The sequence below is a fragment of the Lichenostomus cassidix genome, chromosome 20 (genome assembly GCF_008360975.1).
Source record: "Lichenostomus cassidix isolate B80296 chromosome 20, HeHo_3.0, whole genome shotgun sequence".
Lineage (NCBI taxonomy): Eukaryota > Metazoa > Chordata > Aves > Passeriformes > Meliphagidae > Lichenostomus > Lichenostomus cassidix.
The window spans coordinates 8636203-8655664 of NC_139500.1; the positions used below are offsets into that span (position 1 = coordinate 8636203).

A 19462-nucleotide genomic window follows, 5' to 3' on the forward strand; every position below is an offset into this window, starting at 1 on the left:
TACAGTCCTGCTGTCACCAGAGGGACTCCAGCTGCATCCCCATGGTTACAGAAGCTCTGGTGTCGAGGTGCAGATGAGGACTGTCACCATGAGCTCAAGCCCTCTGAGCCTCCAGCACCAACGTGTCCCTGAGGGCACAACTGTGCTGGCAGCTCCTGCTGGGCAGAGGACTGGAGGTAGAGAGTGGGTGATACTTTGTGCTTTCCACCATAGGTGACCATGCATAGCTTATGTGCTTTGTGATGATGCCCTGGGAGCATCTTCTCCTTCTCTGGACATCTAAAGTGGTTCGAAAGCCCAATTTCCATCACAGCCCTACAGACCTCTGACCTTGCTCATCCCACCCCAGACTTCCCAGGCAGCACCTTCCCTGCAGCTTTGCCCATCCATCTGTCCAGGTGGGTGGCTCATCTTCTGTCACTGAGTACAGGGAATCCAAACCCACCAACCAGTGGTGGGCACCAGCAGGCACCTTTCACCTGCCTCTGCACCAAAAACCTGTTCCAGCCATGGGTGTGTGTGAGATTTTATAGGTTATAACCCCTGAGAAAGTGGGAAACACAGGGAGAGACTCAGATTCAGCTTCTTGGCATGGCCCAACACTCTGGTTAGGAGAGCCAATGTCAACAGATAGACCAGAAGGAAGGAGCAAAACCAAATACATGGGCACTTCTTAGAACAAGAGCTGTAAAACCTGTACAAACCTGAACGAGTGCCACAACACCAGTTTATATGGTCAGAATCAACAGTCGAGCCCACTCAACGTGTTTGCTGACACATAAACAGCCACTGTGCTGGGTTTATGGCCCAGTGCCCTTCATGGAGGCAGAGCCTGGCTCCTCCTGCCCCATTTGGCCACTTCTCTCCCCTTCTGCTCCCAAGGGATGCTGACCATTTTGCTACACAGTTCCCAAAGCCTTGATACCCCATGATAAGAGGCTGCTGCTGCTTCTCTGAAGCATTCCAGCCTGCCCTGGCTTCCATCCAGCTGGACAATGCCTGCATCCCATCCCATCATTGGGATGGCAGCATCCACCTCACCACCCTCAACAGGGAAAGAGGATTCACTGGTGCTATCACCCAAGGAAATCTTGCCATGGGTTGTGAGGCTTAATGGTGTCAGATTAAAGGATAGGGTATCACCAGGGGGCTCAGCAGAAGGTGTAAAGTAACAACTGCTCCATGGAGAAAGACCCAGCCTGTGCTGCAGGTCCCCATCCAACTGAGTGGCGTCTCACATGCAGCCACTGCAGCTTGAGCAGGTCCTGCTCCAGGGACAGGCACGTTCAGGTAGAGGTGGCCCCGCAGGGAAGAGTGGACAAAGCACTAATGGACACCCCAGAGAACCAGCCCATGCAGAGTCTGGTGTTGGCAGGGCAAAGGCAGTACCAGGAAATGAAGAGTGGAATGAGGAGGCAGAAGGGGCAAGGGGACAAACAGTCAGGCTTCAGATCCACAGCCCTGGCTACTCCCCTGCCTAGAGTCTGTGGCTAAATGATGGTGGGACCAAGGTGGTGGAAGCAGAGCCTGTGGCTCATCCATGGGTGTGTGCCTGGAGACTGCCATAGTCTGGGAGAAATGTCTGTGGCTTGGGTGTGTTTCCCTCTTACAGCCACTAAAACCTGTGTGGCAACACAGGGGTGCAGGGAGGTGTCATGGGGTTACGCACAGTTCAGTCCCAGCCCACCCTTGATGCTGCTCCCTGCTCCACATGGGAATGTTGGGCATCAGCCCCTGTTGCCAGCACAGCCCCTCCCCAGGCACAGAGCTGAGGGACAGAGCTGCTGGTCACTCCTGACTCAGGAGCATTCTGGAAGTTTCTGACTCTAATCAACTCAAATGTACCTCAGGCAGCCCTGAGTAGAAGCAGAAGCTTGTGCAGATGGGACAGGAATGGTTGGAATGGTTTAGGAATGCTTTTGCTCCACTAGACTTGTGCCTTTGAGGCAGTACGTGGGGTACAATGTCAGGAGGGAAGGAATGAGCTCTCTTCCCTTGGCACAGCAAAAGCAGAGATGGGCTTGGCAGGAAGAAAGTCATCTGAGGAGGAAGGAAAATGCAGTAAAATGGGTGTTTCAGATGGGTTTGTCCCTGAGTTAGTTCTTCTGGATATGCAGGCCAATGAGACCTGGCTCTGGTTGGGCCACAGCCATGCAGCCCAAGACTGCATTCAGAGGTTCCCAGGTCTCCCTTTCAGCCTCACCTGATTTTCCTCCTCCATTATAAGCTACACTTCCTGCCAGGACACAACTCCTGCAGAGGAGAAAACTCAGCAGCCCTCATGGCCCCCTCTGGACCGAGCCATCCTGCATGTTGTGATGTCAGCTGGGAGGGGAGATGAAGGTTGTTGCTCAAGGATATGGTGTTCTGGCTATTTATACAGAAACACTTTAAAGTGAAAGCAGTCAGCCTCTCCCTGAGGAGTCAGACCCACTGCCGCTGTTAGACACACCCAGACACATTTTCTGGATCAACCTCCAGAGCTGCACAATAGTCAGGTATCCCCTGCCCTAAAGAAACCCAGTGCCAGGCCAGAGACCAGGGCGAGTGACCTCAGAAAGGTGGCCCAGAAAGCAGCAGGCATTGCTGCGGGCACTGGCAGCGGGGTGCAGACCCAGAGCCACCTTATAATTTTCCCCCAGGCAGTGGCCAGAACCCTTTAAAACCTGCAGCTCTGCGGCACAAACTCCTGCTCCCCATCAAATCTCATTGTGACCAGCATTAAGGGATTAGCCTGTCCCTGCCTCTGCACCACAAGCAGCTCCTGGGCATGGCTCGTGCCCCGCTGCCCGCGGGGGGCTCGCCGGCTGCACAGCCCCATCCAGGGGCGAGACTTCCCTAGCTCTGCCCACGGAGCTGAGCGCCCCTGGAAGATGAATGGCACCAGATACGACCTGTTCCAGGAAACACCAGGTACCCCCCTGCTCCCCCAGCACTCGCAGCAGGGAGAGAATCAGCTGCATGACCAGCATTGTGGAGTTTATGTGAATGAAGGGCGTGGACAGGGTCTCCAGTGCGGATTTGGAGCTGCCAAAATTGGCTCATTCCCACTGGTAGATTGCTGGTCCCCATTCGATGGGACCTCCACATCTCTGGTTTCTGTTTTGCTTCATGCAGGGTGAACGTGCCAGGTTTGTGGGTGGTGATGGCTCCTGTCCCCAAGTTGGTTCTGGGGCTCAAGAGAGAGATACCCCAATGTGGGTGGCATGGTGGGTGCTGTGACTCCTAGAGGAAGAGGTGGTGGAGTCAGGCTGGCATCCCAAGGATTGGCTGTGCTGTTTGGGAAATGATTCAGTCATTCTCAGCCCAGTTCTCAGTCTGGCATTACTGCCCTATGCTGCAGCCTCAGCAGGCATGGAGACAGATCCTGCCACTCACAGCACAGCCTCTGCTCCCCAGCCAGATCTGCAGCGGGACTTCCCAGCCCTCATAATGGACGCTTAGAAGCAACTAAGAGAAAAACACTTCCAGTGCAAACTTTATAGGTGGCATAGAGTCCTTACCAGAAAGGTTTTTAGGGTTCCCCTCTGTAGCCCCCTCCAGCCAGCTCTGTGCTCAGCCCCAGCACCCACAGGGACCTCAGTGTGGAGGCCAGGAGGCTGGGTGGGCTTAGGATGCACCAAACATGTCCAAGTTCCTGCAGACCACTTCCTGCACCCTGAGGAACTTGGACATGTTTGGTGCTTCCTGAACCCTTGACCCCTTTGCCTTGTAAAGCCTCACCCCCAAAATACCCCCAAAAGCCTCCATTCCACTCCAGGACTCAGCAAAAGTCATGGTGCTGCTCTTGCTTGAGCAGCTCCTCCCAACCAGGGCTTGTGCTGGTGGTGGGGTTTGTGCCTCCTGGGGTAGCCTGCACCACCAGTCACCACCCCACAGGATGAGCGGGGAGTCACATACTGGGGGCTGCTCCCAGCAATACCTGTGCTCTTTTTATCAGCTGGCAATTGATTTAGGAAAGTTCATGGCTTCAGCGTCCCATGATATGTTTACTAGAAGTGGTTCATTTCCTCAAATGATGTAGTTTATGGTCATAATATATTTTAATTTCTTTATGATACAAAAGGCCAATCACACTGGGTCTTGCAGGAATGTAAAGGGACAAACAATAGTGTTAGCCAGGATTGGAGACATAGGTTCAATATTCACAGGCTAATTAGCAGTTTGCAATGTTTGTTAGCTGGGAGCTAAGCAGTGGGGCCTGCAGTGTCCTGGCCATGGGTTTCTGAAACTGCAGGGATGTGTGATCCCCTGCCCTTGCTGCCCCACATGCTACAAATCTTGCATGCAGAAGGCTCCCATGTTCCCATACCTTGCTTTCTGCTGTGTTTTTGTTGCTCTGGCAGTGGACAGGAGGGTCGTGGCACATAGGAGGGTGTGTGATGGATGTGTAGCTGTCATGGATGTGGAGCTCCTGAGTGCTGTCTGGCTCCCACTCACCCCTTGCTGCACTCTGGCCGTTGAGGACATTGGGAACAAGGCAGGCTATTCAGGCACACTCCTGCAGAGAAAAAGCATTTTGCACTAACTTGTTTCCTTCTTTCTCCAGAAACTAGAATCTCTCAAATATTCACTTACCATGCCATTGTGCTTTCTTTTTTTCCATGCACAGCCTACCTGTCCCCACTCAGACCTGCCACTGCTCCCACCTATGGCAGCCTCCCTCCTTCCTTGTGCTGCCTCCTGTCAGGCACATGTAGCCCTGTCCTGAGATGTCCCCCTGATACCTCTGCCCTGTTGCAGCTCTCCCTCCACCCCTCAGCAGCACTGCAGTCTTTTGCCCTAATTTCAAGAGAGGGCTGATCCCGAGAGCCCCAGCAGCCACTGGAGGTCACTTCCAGGCGTGGCTTGCTGATGCACCCACCTTTGCAAAAGGATATTTAAAATTTTTTTAAAAAAAGGGTAAAACTTGATGTGTAACCATTGTTGATTTTGGCTGTTCTCCTCCTTCACCTATTGCTCCACAGCTGGAACGATTCAGGGGCTGTTTCATGTGTGTATAATGAATGTACAAAGTCAATGAAATGCAAAAGCCCTGCAAACAGCTGGCAGGGCTGAAGGGAGAGACTCACTTGCCTGCCAGAGTGTGAGCTCAGTAGGGATCCTTTTCCTGGGAAGCTTCAAGATTACTTCAGGCCCAAAGGAATCATATCCACCTGCTAAAAAGTTCTCCCCAGGTCTGGAGTGGGCTGCTGAGATCCCTGCCACACTAAATGTGTGAGCTGGCAAGGCATGATGAGAAATAGGTGTTTGTTGCCAGCAGTAAACCCTCTCTCCAACGCTGCTGCTTCTCTGAGGCTCCTGCTCCCCCATTTAAATGGGGCTTAAACCACTGGATTTCAGCCAAGCTTCTGCCAGTGTAGTCAGTGAACCTGGAACAGCACATGGCAAAGCCAGAGCCTTTCTGGACTTCCTCCCAAATAGGCGGGAGAGAATGTTTAGCAGGAAAGTGTCTGGCTCTCTGCTGGGTTGGGGTTTGGATGGAGTGCAGTGCTCGTGGTGTAGGGTATTAAGGGGGCAAGTGGGATCAGTGGTGGAAGCTGTAGCTCAGGCCAAGTTGCAGCCTGTGGTGAAATGGGAGAACAAGAACCTATTTCCCTTCCTTCTCTTGGTCCTGGGCTCATTGCATGATTTTACATGAAAACAGAGCAGACAGATTTCCAGAGTCACAACTGCCAAAATGCAGGTCCCAGGGCCAGATGCTGCTTTCAGGGGCTGCAGTGCAGGCAGAATGATGGCAAATACACATCAGCAAATGCCCTGGCATTTTTGAGTACAGGTGCTCTTCTGGGAACAGCTCACATTTACTGTCCTTGCATAATAACAGCTCCCAAGAGAAATAATAATTACTTCCTCAAGAGTTCAGAGCCCTTGTTAGGCAGGATAATAAAGCCCTTTCTGGTCTTGGGATGAAAGGCAAGCACAGTGTTATCACCAGAGCAGTATATGCTGAAATGGTCTGTCTGTCCCCATGTTTGCAGTTCTTTCCCCACCACTTTTGCAGAGCAGCTTTTTATTTCAGCTCCAATAATTGCCTCCAGGCCCAATATCATCCCAGCTTTGGCTGAAATGCACATGTTGCTTCTGGAGGGGAGCTCAGGCAGAGTCTTATACCTTCTTTAAAGTATCTCCTCCCCATACCCAAAAACTGCCTTGATTCTCCATACAGGGATTTTGTGGTCTGGGGACCAGGACAATATTAGTTGGTTTGACCACTTTTTGATAACTTTGGTAAGAAACAGCCTAAGGTTGCAATGAAACTGTCTCTGTCACCCTGAGCTGTGCTGGGGAGCCTAGGGTGCCACCACACGTCACACATTCATCAGTGACAGTGCATCTGGGGTCTGCTCAGGGATTGCCTGTCCTGGGCATCACCCCCAGCTCCAAACAGCATCTGTCCCCAACCCCAGTGACAGACACTTCAGCCCTGGGGAAAGTAAATCACCAAGAGCGATTGCTGTTGAACAGGATGATAAAATTGATTGCATTTTCCCCAAGTAAGGGTCTGGCACTGTGGTCTCCTCCTGCCTCTTGTTGCTGGATCTTTCCAATGCACCTCCCTGGATGGAGCTGGTGGATCATTCTGGTTCACCTCCACAAAGTGTTTTGCTGGGGCACAGATGTGCTGTGTGCAGCTGGCAAGGGGCAAACAGACCTAAACAACCTCTGCTGAATCATTTGTTTTCTTGGAGGCTTCTCACAGCTCCTGGGGACATTCTGGGTAGGGACACAGGAGCAGACCCCCATCTGTGTGTCTGTAATATGCCAGAGCAGAGGCAAAGATCTGCCCCTTAAACTGGGGTCTTGTGCAGCTGCAGTGACCTGAAGCCCCCCAGCCCCAGCAAATTCCTTGGAGCTGCTTATTAACACACTGACAACTCTGCTCTGGAGTCAGAGCACACCAAGGTAGAAGGCAGGAGGGTTTGACAGTATGGCCTAAATACCCCTGTTTACAAAAAGTCTGACAAAACACAAGCCCTTGGCTTTATCTTTTCCATTTGGAAATAGTCACCGAGCAAATATACTCAAGGCATGAAAGGAGGGGGGTTCATATTGACTTTAGAAAAAGCTGTTCTTTAAAAACAGGAAAAAAAGCTCATCCTCGAGCTGTGCAGGCTGGCTGCGAGACCCAAAAGTCCTGTGTAGGGGCTTAAAGCATGCCTGCTAATCTGTAGCAGTTCTGTGTGAGCAAGTCATGCAGTAAACTGCTCTCTGTTAATTTTTTAATGCAGAATAAACAGGTCAAGAAATGATTAGCATGAGAATAAGTTGAGCTTAATTGGGAGAATCAGAAAAGATGAGAGGGAAGAGGCAAATTGGAGTTATCAGTTAACCATACGGAGTGGTTCTGCCTCTACAAGCTCATGTTCCTTCTTGTTTTTCAACCCCTCTGAAGCTGCTTTTTCCCCCCCCCCCCCTTCCCTTATTTAAATGATGAGCTAAAATTGCTGGTATAAGCACAATGGAAGCCCTTGTTTCTCCTTCTTATTTTCTATCCATGATGGCTGGCCAAATGGATTGCAGGTGATAAGGCTCCTACCTGGTTATTCCCGAGGTTCTTCCCAGAAAGGAAGCTGCTGACATTAAGTGCAAAATCCACTCTGTGCAAGTACCAGTGCTGTGCTCCAGTGCAAAATTTTCAGCACAATCCTGGCAGATCCAAGGACTGAGCAGACACATCCGTGGGCAAGGGGAAGAGCAGTCCTCAGGACTGCTTGAAGTGGAGTTTGGTCAGTGGTCGGAGATCTATATTCTCACATAGGCAGGACTTTGTCCACAAACTGGAATTTGAAATTTCAAAGGGGAGAAAAAAAAAAAGGCAGAAGGGACCTTTGCATGTGTGGAGATGACTACGTTGGTGACGTTTCCCTGGGACTTTTGTTCTTTGTCTTGTAACTGGGCTTCCTGCTTCCCCACAGCTCGCTGGTGAAATAGTGATGGGCTGAGCAGGGCCCTGACTGTGTTCAGGGCTTTGCTGTGCTGGAGAGCTTTAATACCTGAGCCCATCTCTGCTTTGTGTGCATGTGGGACAAAAAAACCCAAAAACACGTGAAATATTCCAGCTCTAGAGCAGCCTTGGAGCTGTGAGTGACACAGGAGGAGAGATCTGGAGTCAGGGCTGCGATAGCCAGTGGAAGGGGAGGTTGGTCCTGCTGGCTCTGGGCACTGGCATTTCTGCTGAGTATTTCTTAAGAGTGCAGAGCCGTGAGAGAGAAAAACAAAGGGCAGGAGGGCCCCAGGCTGCAGCCTGGTCATGGTCCATGCTCAGAAAGTCTGCAGGCCACCCCAGTCTGGGGGGTCTGGTTGATCCACTGGCCAGCAGGGCTGTGTCCTGCATCAGGCGGGAGAGATGGGCCAGCAGGAACTGGGGGAGCATAACACACACAGGGACAGCAAAAAGACAGGGCCAGGCTCCTTACAGGTTGCTTGGCTGGAGATAAAGGGGTGTAAAAACTGGAGAGAGGTTCAGCCAGTGTCTAACCATGAGGATAGTCAAGCATCAGCTGGCTGGAGAGGCTGCTCTCCATACTTGGAGGTGGTTGAGACCCAACTAGATAAAGCTGCAAGCAACCCATGCTGCTCTCACAGCTAGCCCTGCTTCCAGCAGAAGGCTGCAGGAGAAACTCTGAGGTCCCTTACAACATCAATTGTCCTCTGATTCTACAATACCCTGTTCAAGAAGGAACAGGGAGGAGCCCCTTGAGAGGAGCCTGGTCACCTGCTTGGCTTGCAGAGCTAGCAAGGACAGTAGGTGACAACATCCTTACCAAAAATGCTCTATTAAATGCTCTGTTTCCTGATCCTCATCTACTGAGAAGCACAGATCTTATTTTCAGGGAATCCCCTGTAGGTTTGCATGAATTTTCCAGTCAGGGATATATAGATAAGGCAGAATTAGTGTCATGATGTGCTGATGTGGGAAAGGATTTACTGCTCAACAGATAAAAATTAAATAATCACTTGACACGGAACAGCTCATGCCCCAGAGGTATGTCATGGCCTCCTTTACAACCATGTCCTGACATAGGAAATGGTGGGTGGAGGGTACAGAAAATGGGGACAGGAGAGAGGAGAAGATCTGGGAGCTAAACTTCCCCAGAGCACCTGGTCTGGGAGCAGCCTTCACCTATCAGTGAGGGTCTTCCAGCTATGAGTTGTCTATCTGTGGGATAAAGATGCCAAAACATCTTCTATAACCAGAAGTGTTTGAAAGAGCCCCACAAGCAGCTACTGACTCAAATATCTCCCACCTAAAAGAGCTACAGGGCTGTGGGGTCCTGTTGGCCAGCCATGACTACGTTGGCAAGCAGTCCCAAAACTCACCACACAAGGATGCCAGGGGGACACGAGGATTCCCCAGGCAGAAGATCCCAGGGGAGACATCATCTCCCTCAACAGCCTGTGCCCAGGGAGCAGCCAATGCATTTGCATCAGAGCCCTTCTCCGGGGCAAAGGAAGTGTGTGGTGTCCTTGGCTGGTCTGGCCCTCGACCTCCACACCAACAGGAGGGATTTGGAGGGGGCACTGGTGACCCACAGGGGACACTGGCAGTGAGAAAACAACAGTTAACACAACCCTGGGCGGAAAACACCACGTCCCATTGACAGCCCCAGCCTCATGAGCCACCTTATGCTCTCCAAACTTCCCTGCTCCTTATCTGCCGCTCTCCCGCACACGCTGCCTCCCTGATTTCTATTCCTGGCCCTTTTTAATCCTTCCTGCCCGGGAAGCAAATGGCCTTTGCAGCCTCCTTGCTCAGCAGGCTATTGAAGCAAAAGGTTTGTTTTGCTGAGCAGAGCAAAATGGGCCCTGCTTTTACGATATTTTACTAGACGCTGTGGCAAATCCTGCACATATTTGACCTGGTGTCTGTAGCATTTATCTAATCAAAGGGATCACTGTGGCCCGGCTGGGATTGGGATGGAGGTGCCTGGGATGAGGGAGGCTATGGAGGGAGCTATGCTCTGCTTTTGCATCTCCATCCCAGCCTGCACATCATAAAACCAATTCTTGGCAAGGACTGTATCTGCCTAAAGGAAGAACCACCAGCACATGAGCTCTGGCCTGTCCCTCAGGAGCACTGACCAAATGACTGTTTTCCCTGCAGCAAAGGGTCATTTATCACCATTCGCAAGTGAGAAAGCAGGGGCTCTCCCCTGTGCTCAGATTCACTGCTGCAGACCTGTAGCCTCAGGGTAGAAGAGCTGTTTAGATGTGGTATGTAGGTCATGGTTTTGGGGGGCAAAGGGCTGCTTGAACAATTCCTTGTCCTCCTAAAATGTGAATAGCAAATCACCACTAGCATAACTGCCCAAAGGCATGTACTGGTGTGGAACCAGAGACTTTGGTGTCACATCGTGGCTATGATGCCACTATGGCCAGGGCATCTTGTGGTGCCAGTGGGACTGGGGCTGCATTGGGGTGCCTGGGAAGAACAAACAGAAGCCACTGGGAGCCCAGATCAGCAGTGTGTGGACTCAGTTGCTGTTGGTTGCGAAACCCTGGGGCTGTTTCCAATGCAGAGTGAACTGATACCAAATCATTAATTGCTGCTTCTCTTGCGCCATGCAGCCAGTGCTGTTCAGCGATCGATTAAATTCCCACTCAATGATCTTGCAATTGCACTGGAAAGTCTCAGTTCTGGCTGAAGTGGAGGAGTGATGTGCCCAGGGGCAGCCAGGGAGGGGAGCATAGGCAGCTCTGCTGCTCACCCCAGCCCCCAGCCCAGCAGCATCAGGTCTGGGCAAGGCACAGAACCACTGCTGGTGCTGATGGCAGACACTGCACCCACGGAAGGAAAGCTCCTGCTGCTCTGTTGTACCATGGCTCACAAAACTTTTATACATATCAGCCAAAACCCAAGGCTGGGGGTTGTCTGGCATAGAGTGATTTCAGCTGTGGGACCCCAGCCACCCTGGCAATTCCCAGGGTGTCTGTGCCACCCCTCAGCCCTGCTCGCTGTGGGGGCATGGCTACAGAATGGGATCTGTTTATAGGCCATCCAGCTCCTGTAAAACTTGGTTTATAGGGAAGTAAAAGGAGTCATATGTTTTACTCTACATTGCAATGTGTAAATTTGCAGGCAGGAGCTGACCTTGCCTGACCGTGAGGGAGAGAAAAGAGGGAGTGGAAGGGATGGAGGAAGGAAGACAAGGGAAAAACAGGGGTGTGGGCAACCAGTGGTGAGGAGAGGAAGGCAATGACAGAAGTGAAGAGCAAGCTTGTTCTCCTGGTAGTGTTTTTTTCAAAGTTTTCCACCCCAGGTATAATTAAGACCAACACCAGCAGCTCAGCATCGAGGTTAATAGCCCTTGCTGGTGAGTGCCTGTTCCTGTGATGCTGCCTGCACCCAGGAGCCAGGATCAGAAATGCCTTGAGATTCAATAATAAACAGTCAACAAGAATCACCGCTGCTCCACCAAAAGAAAAAAAAAAACAGCTCAGCAGTATTCGGCAATGGGTGAGATGATTAAAGATTAACCCCCTGCCTCCTGCCTCCACCCCTCTGGGAGTATAGGCCTTGAGGCTCAGCAAATCCTTTCAGAGAAATAACTGAATTAAAAGACAACAGGTAGGGGACGCAGTGAAGGCGAAGGGAGGCAGGAGGGCCAATAGCCTGGGACAAGGGAATCGGTACAATCTGGCCGTGTTTGCCGAGGATAATGCGCCTTTCCAAAGCCCTCATAGACATGGAGATGGCAGATTATAGCGCAGCGCTAGACCCGGCGTACACCACCCTGGAGTTTGAGAACATGCAGGTGCTGGCTATGGGCAATGGTAAGTCCCCTCAATCTCCTCTCTGCTGTGGTGGGATGAGCCGGGGGCTGCAGGAGGAGAAGTCCCTAGGGTGGCCAGAAAAATGCTCCCAGGGAGGGCAGGGGTGTCAGATGGGGAGCTTCCTGCAGGTCACTGGGGGGTTTCTGCTTTCCCCCAGGGACTAATAGAGGGGGGAGAGCCGTGTGTGGTACAAGTGGGATGGTGCCCTGCAGCCCAGACCCCCTGGAACAGGCACACACAGCAGGAGCTGGGTGGAATCAGAGGTCCCCACCAGACATTCAGCCCAGGGAATCGGGCTGGGGTGGAACATGGTGGGGGTGTCCCAGACTCCAGCCAAAAATTTCTGGGTGAAGTGCTGTTGATGGTTCACTAGACAGACAACCGTGCCTGTGGCTCCAGAGTTGAGAGAGCAAGAGCTGGAGTTAGGTTTTCCTGGAGCAGAAAGGCATTTAGCACCTTGTAAGGGTGAAAATCACTATGAGAAGTATTTTAACCACTGCCCCTGCCGCTGCTGTGAGGCCACAGCCTTTCCCTGGTGCAGTGCTGGGCTGTAGGGTGGCATCCCCTTCCCTGGGAGCACGGTGGGGCTGGGACACTCAGCCCCCAGTAAGAGGAACAAGGGGACCTTGAGAGAATAGACAAATGTTCCCATCCCTTCAGGAGGGTAGGATCCCACTTAACCCTCCAGAATTCATAACACTGGGGCACTCAGTCATTTGGGGACCAAACAGTCTTGGTGATTAAATGCTCAGAGATAACAGGAGATTCCTCTCCAAGTCCCCCTAAAGTCTCTCTAAATATGAGGTTAACGACTAAACAATGCCACAGAAAGTGGCCCTCGAGCCCCTTCCTCCCATGTGTTGTGTCACCAGGGCTGCTGGGCACCTCTGTTCCAGCAGGGCCATGCTGGTGGTGTGGACTCTTCCATCACAGCTGTGTGGGTTTTCCTTGGGTTATGGCCCTGCTTTGTCACGGGTGTAACACTGCGGTGCTGTGGCTCTGCTGTGCAATAACCCCCCACCACTGTGGATCCCAGCCCCCTCTGCACCCCTGAGGGCTGCTCCTACCCATTCAGGTGCCTTGGGGCCAAAAGCTGCCCCCTTTGGCCCTGCTGATATCCATCTGGACACTCCAGGACAAGCCCAGGCCCTGCTCCCTCTCCCACGCAGGAGCATCTGCACAGGGGGCTGTGATTTGCCACCCCCCGACCCAGGGCTCCATGGGGCAGAGGGACACAATGATTTCAAATGACAACATCCACCGCGCTGTGACACTGCAGGGGTGGATGAGTCAGCTGGGGCAGGCAGCACCAACTCCTCTCCTCCTGGGCCCAGCTCCAGGTCGGGGACAAGCCTTGCTTCCAGGGCTGCTTTGGCACTGCAGCAGCTGCCCTGGAGGACACACCTCCTGCAGGACCTCCCCTGCAGAGCCTGAGCCTCTTTTTCTGGCCGAGGACCACATCAGAGCTCAGCCACTGCATGGCACAGCCCTGTAGCTCCAGCCCCGGGGCAGCTGCTCAGCAGAGACCAAGTCTGCCACTGTGACAGGCCAAATGCATCCCATGTTCGTACAGGCTCAGGGACCTCTTGGGCAGCTCCTGTCCTAACACAAGGCTGAGCTGCGAGAGCTCACACTTAAAGTCAGATTTTTTCTTTCCTCCATTTACCTTAACTCCAGCCACTCCATTGTAGCAGCCAGAACCCACATTTTTGGCATATATTTGACAAAATGAACTTAATTTGAAAACTGTCCATTAGGCAATAATTTAATTGTTGTTGGCTATTAGACTGAGATGTTGCAATTTCTTTGATAACAGTGCCAGTTTTTCCTGTTCTATGTTCATCTGATTACAGTATGATAGATTGCTAAAAAGGGATTTATCTGGGCTGTCAGATACACAAGTAATGGGATTACAGGCAGATCAGCTCTTCCTCTCACATCCAAGTCCTATGTTTAGCTGAAACTGGGAATTTGACTTTCCTTCTGGAGTGACCTGCATCCAGCTGAGCCCTCAGAATATATATCAACGACAGTGTGTTTTCTGAGGCAAGCTGCTCATATAGACAAGAGACAGCCAGGATGGCCTTGGGAGGAGTTCAGGGCTTTGGGAGTGGAGAGAGGAGCTTTGCACTGGTAGTGCTGTAGCTGCGTGACAGGGTGTGCCAGGCAAGGACACAGAGAGGCAGCAGACTGACTCACGAAGAAATACAGAAGGGACACAAGGAATTGGAAAGAGAGAAAGCAGGCAGAGAAATGAAAGATGCTGCCAGAGGTAGGGAAGGCTCAAGAATCCCTGTGCTTGCTCACCGCTGGTTCCGTGCCAGTTACTCTTGCTGAGGGATAATATGAGCAGGATGTGCAGCATCTGCTGAAATACCCCTTTCTCTGCAAAACAGAAGGTAAAAATGCAGCCCTGCCCCAGCCAGACTTGCCTCAGCACCCACAGTGCAGCTACCATGGGGACTTTCTGCTGGGTGCCAAGTGGGAGCAGCTGTGGCCTTTCTAGGGTGAGCCTTGACTGAGTCCCTACTAAACCCAGAGACCAGGGGCCAATAGACTCAAGCATTAAAAATCCCAGCAGGTTTCTATGGCTTTGTAGCTCCTGGGTATGATTCGTGACTGGCACTTCCACTGAGGCAGGGGGATGTGCCTGTGCTGATACAGAAAAACGTACATAGGAGGGGACAATTAGATCAACCGAATTGAGGGCTGATCCCTTCAGCCTTGAGGTTTGTTTGGCTTGCTGGAGGGGTTTAGTGTAGCCCTTGCATGGTTTTTAGCCTTTCAGATGTCCTTGCCTCCAGAGGCTGCTGCAATTCCCTATCCTCCAAAAAAGCCCTGCAAGTCCCAGTCCCCTTTGGTCTGTAAGGACTGCAAAACAAATCAATGTCCACTTTCAGAGTGTGGTCCTACCATACTCTGGAAGATACTCAGCCTACAGCCTCCTCCATGCTAGAGTGCCACCTCTTCTTTCTTTGATCAGTCCTTCTTTGCATGGGTAGCCTTTGCCCACGTGAGTTTTCCAGCTGAAGTTATTTGAGTTGGTTATTTATTTGAAGTCTTGTTCTCCCAAAGAAAGGCTGTGCAGGCTGGAACTCCATGACTGGAAAAGGGAATAGGTCACTTCATTTTTGCAACAGCATCTGCTCAGGGCTGTCTTGGGCTCTTTATTGCTATAACACAAATACTTCCCTCATAAACCAGCTGCTCATCCTGAGCTGTAACACCTCAGCTTTAACTCTGAATCAGCTTTTTCTCTGGCCACACTACTGCAGCCCAAAGTGTCTGCAAATCCCCGAGGAATTTTGGCTCTGCCCTGTGACTCCTGCAAATGGGCTTCCACTTTATCTGAAGGCACTGCTGCAGCCAGGCCTTTGGGAAGAGAGGTCTCACCCCCTATGGAATACATGAAGTTTTAGTGCACTCAAAATACAATGACCTAAGCACTCAGAGCACCCACTTCTCCCTACACACCTCTCTGTCTGGCCCCTGCCACACAAACATGCTGCAGCTGCCTGGTTTCTCCAAAAGTCTCTCACTGATAACTGAGTTAGGAAATACTGGCTGTCTGTCTCACTGTCTTCTTCTTTCTGTGTCCTTCCCCAAGCAGACACGTCTCCATCAGAAGCAGCCAACCTCAACACTTCCAGCAGCATCGGGGTGAGCGCGCTGTGTGCCATTTGTGGGGACCGCGCCACGGGGAAGCACTACGGGGCTTCCAGCTGCGATGGCTGCAAAGGTTTCTTCAGGAGGAGCGTCCGGAAGAACCACATGTACTCCTGCAGGTAAGGACAGAGGGCACAGAGAGCCATGGCTCAGACAAAACAGCCCTGCACAGCTGCATGGCAAAGCCCTCAAAGTGCAGCAACATGGCCCTTCATCCTCTTGATCCTTCCTGCATTCTGCTCCACTTTGCCTGACCTCAGCCCTCAGCTGGGAAGGGTCAGTGAGTGCTCTGACTTTGGGATTGCCCTCCAGTGATCACTGGGTAACCACCCTGGGAAGTCTTGCCCCATAATTTAGGGGCCAAGTTCATGTTCTTGCAAATGGCTATGGCCAACCATGGGTGTGGCCAGCAAGCAGGAGGGTGCCTGGGGAGAAGCCCTATTTCAGGGACTTAGCACCTCACTACTCAGTGCTCTCAGTGCAGCTCAAACCTTGCTCACTCCCTGGGGACAATCCTTCTACATCATGAGATGGAATTGTGGCTGCCATCCACCTAAAGTGTCGTCACTGCCTGTCACATGATACAAGAACGCCTGAGGAGCACATATGAGGGGCATATGAGGGGCAGCATAACCTGCACATTTCTGAGGATGAAGCACTCATGTTGCTCCTAAGACTCATATACTGCACCTTGTGCCATTGGTGGTAGCCCATGGCTGTCCTGTGCCATCAGCAGCTGTGACCTGCTTGCTTCCTGCTTCAAGCAACACACACATAGAGAGAGTCACAGAGGAAACTGAGGAATCCTCAGCTCAGAGTGTCTAAATCCCTTTGAATCGGTTATTCCTGATGGCCTGACAGCCACTTGGAGAGCACAAAGAACAACATGACTCTAAAATCTGAGTGACAGAAGGAAGCCCAAGGTTTATGAGTGCCTGTGAAGCACATCATCATTTGCACCCCAGGGTTATTTAAGCTGGCTGCCCAGGGGGCCCCCCTCCCCACAACTTCATCACAAAAGCCAAGGTGCTCAGTTTTTGGAGGCTGAGGCTTTTATATGCACTACAGAAATATTTTAAAAGCTGCTTTCAGGCATCCACTTGGGCAAATCATAGCTTGGAGCTTAAAAAAGCACAGTAGAAAGAAGCCTTTTCAAAAGCTACAGAATTCAGCATGGCTGGGAGCCCTTTCCCAGCTCTGTACTCCTTTGTCTTTACTCTGCAAGCTGGATCAATCTGCTGTAAATTAGAGCAAATTTGCAAGTGAAATTCATGCTGCAAGTGGCCACCAGGCTTGTGAGTCACACACATGGAAAATGAGTGTTTTCCCCACCATGTGCAGTGGATTTGGTGACACAAGTTTGGAGAGAAGGAGCTCGTGGCTTCCAGCTCAAGCTCCTTCCTGAAGTGCAAGATCCCAGACAGAGCCCTGGAGAGATGGAGGGACTTAAACTGACTCCTTAACCTTACAATTGGGCTGCTACAACCTTCTACCTTTTTTTAAAATTCAAAATATAAGCATTCTTCCTCCATTCTGCCGGGATCTAATTTAGAACAGCAGCTTCCAATTTGGTTCTGACCTCTGGACAGACCTCCTAAATCACACTTTTAACTTCCCTGGGTCTTGTTAGTCCATTAAGGACACCCTAGCCCTAATGGTTAGTGAGTAAGACCACCAGACTGAGCTCCTGATGTGTGACTCAGGTCTAACCTGTCCTTATAGAACATCCAGAGGTAGAGAGGAGGGCTGAGATGTTCAGTGCAAAAAACAAACTGCAGATTAGCACAAGCATGGAAAAATCCCAGACTGGGGCTCCTTTCTCAGGGTGAGCATCTGGGAACCTGCTCTGAGCATGTCTTGGAGCTTGGGGCTCTGGTCCTGCCTTCAGGCTCAGTCTTGCTGCTCTTCACACCTTTCCTTCTTTCTTTGCAGGTTTAACAGGCAGTGTGTGGTAGACAAAGACAAAAGAAACCAGTGCAGATACTGCAGGCTTAAGAAGTGCTTCCGAGCGGGAATGAAGAAGGAAGGTGGGTGACAGTGTGGCTCCCCCCCAGCAGCAGTCACTCACACTGGCTGTGTATGCTTGAGGAAGCCCTTGCAGCCCAAGGCTGGTCCCTGCCATGTGCACACTTGCCCAGCCACCTCAGCCCTGTCTTCCCTCCACAGTTCCCTCCTGGGCACAGATCTGACTCAACTACAGGGGGATTTAGGGAGAGTCCCTGCCTGTGTCTCAGAGCTGCCCATGCCTGTGAACACAAATCACACCCAAGGCTCTTCAGCTCACTCTTGCTCACACTGACACACACATCACCTGGGTTCCCACACGGCCAGTCCATTGGAGGGGTTTGGGAATGCTCTCCACATCAGTGAGGAGCAGAAACTTCAAAGGCCTGGAAATTTGGAAACACTTTGGCAAAACTGTTCCAATGCTATTGTTTCAGAGTCACCATGAAATCCACAGCTGGATAGGTGAGTCCAGCAGAGGCCCAACTGATATTTTGCAGCCTTTTTTCCCTAACAGACATATAGGTTCTTGCTGACCCTCTGCAGAGAGTTTAGTTTAATTCCAGCCACAGCAGAAAGGATTCAGAGCAAGGTGAAACATTTTTGCTATGAAACCCTTTGTGAAAAGAGCAGAGATATCCCTGCATGGCCCACGCTCACCCCACCAGCTTCCCTTCCTCCCTGTCTCTGCAGCCCTTACCAGTCCCCATGGCAGGACTGTGCCCTTGTTTAGCCTTGCTTCTCAGGAGTGGCAGGAAATCCACTGCTGGTGATCCTGTTGCCAGGAGCAGGGAGCTGCCACAGAGCTCAGCCCTCTGATGTGTGCTGAGGGACAACAGGAGGCACTTGGCCCTGTTGTTCCATGCAGAGAAATGAAATCCTGTGATCCTTCCAGTTCACAGCACCTCAAGGAGAAACTTCAGAGAAAAAGGGTCCTTGAAGACAACAGGGAAGTACCAGTGGTGCCTGGGTGGCTGTAGGAACACCTCTGAGCAGGAACACCTCTGAGCAAGAACATTTATTGCTGGTTAAAGGGGGTGAGGTATCGCAAGCAGCTTTTCTTGACTTTTCCTGAAGAATATAGGAATCCTCCTCTCCGTGCAGCGTCCGCTCATCCCCTGCCCAGAGCTGTGCTGTTGTCTGTTAATATTCAATAGAAGTTACATTAGGTGCATGACCAGCTAATACTGAGCAAACATTTGGAAAACATCATGGCGTGACTGAACTTGGGGGCCTGCTACTGATAACAAGCAGCATAACCTTGAGAGCTCCTATTTACAGCCGCTGACTGCAGGGCTTTTCTCCTGGCCCAGCCTCATTATTGCTTTTTATCAGGTGGATTTATACATCGAGAACGTATCAATCCAGAGAGCCACCAGCCTAAGGCAGGGACTGTGCTGTTTCCCCTGCCATGGATCAATAGCTTATTTGAGCAGATGGCTTTGAGTGGCGTGGCCAGGGTGAGTTACGGCCAGCCTAAGCCTCGTGACAGACAGACAGGCTAATCCTCCCCCTCAAAGCCCAGGCCCTCAAGACTAGACCAAACAGGGAGGCATGCTGGGCTCAAATCTGTCCTGGGATGCTTTTACAATAAGGTATGAGAGAGTTCTGTTGCTCTGGATGGATAAGTAGGAGCAGTTCTGCTCTTCATTATTGTGGCTTAGACAGAAGTTTTCCAGCTACACCTACCCAATGCAACAGCTTTCTGAATGGAGACCACAAGAGTCATGTGGGCAAGGAAACCTTGCAGATACTCCTCCATTTCACACATCAGCTTTAGGCTGATACATGAGCATGGCCACCGCTTCAGACTCCATATAATGTAATCAAAAAACTCAGATCGACAGGAAATTCTCCCCACTGTGCCCTACAGGTGTTTGGGTCCTGAATCGACCTGATCTCAGGAAAGTCTAATACAGCAAATAAGCAGTCAGAACCACCAGATGTAGTCAGCTCTCACTGGCATCCCATCACAAACCAGACACAGCTGCACCTCCGCCCTGCCTGGCAGGGA

The 19462-nt window shown here is 51.4% G+C and overlaps 1 protein-coding gene and 1 long non-coding RNA gene across 4 annotated transcripts in view; one reads left to right on the forward strand and one right to left on the reverse strand.

Moving 5' to 3' along the window:
* HNF4A (hepatocyte nuclear factor 4 alpha) overlaps positions 1–19462 on the forward strand; it is a 35645-nt gene that overhangs the window by 5455 nt on the left and 10728 nt on the right. The window contains exons 1-3 of one of the 3 annotated variants that reach the window (XM_085079430.1): positions 11498–11778; positions 15386–15563; positions 17377–17471. In XM_085079430.1, coding sequence (XP_084935556.1) covers positions 11664–11778; positions 15386–15563; positions 17377–17471 — 388 coding nt within the window. In that variant the 5' untranslated portion in view covers positions 11498–11663. Of the gene's footprint in view, positions 1–11497; positions 11779–15385; positions 15564–17376; positions 17472–19462 lie in introns of those variants that run through there. The other 2 variants (XM_085079431.1, XM_085079432.1) reach the window with 2 other exon arrangements.
* LOC146428774 (uncharacterized) lies at positions 4007–8148 on the reverse strand. The gene is made up of 2 exons (XR_014856038.1): positions 7541–8148; positions 4007–4501 (listed from the first exon to the last, which is right to left on the reverse strand). It is a non-coding gene; the product is annotated as an uncharacterized LOC146428774 (long non-coding RNA).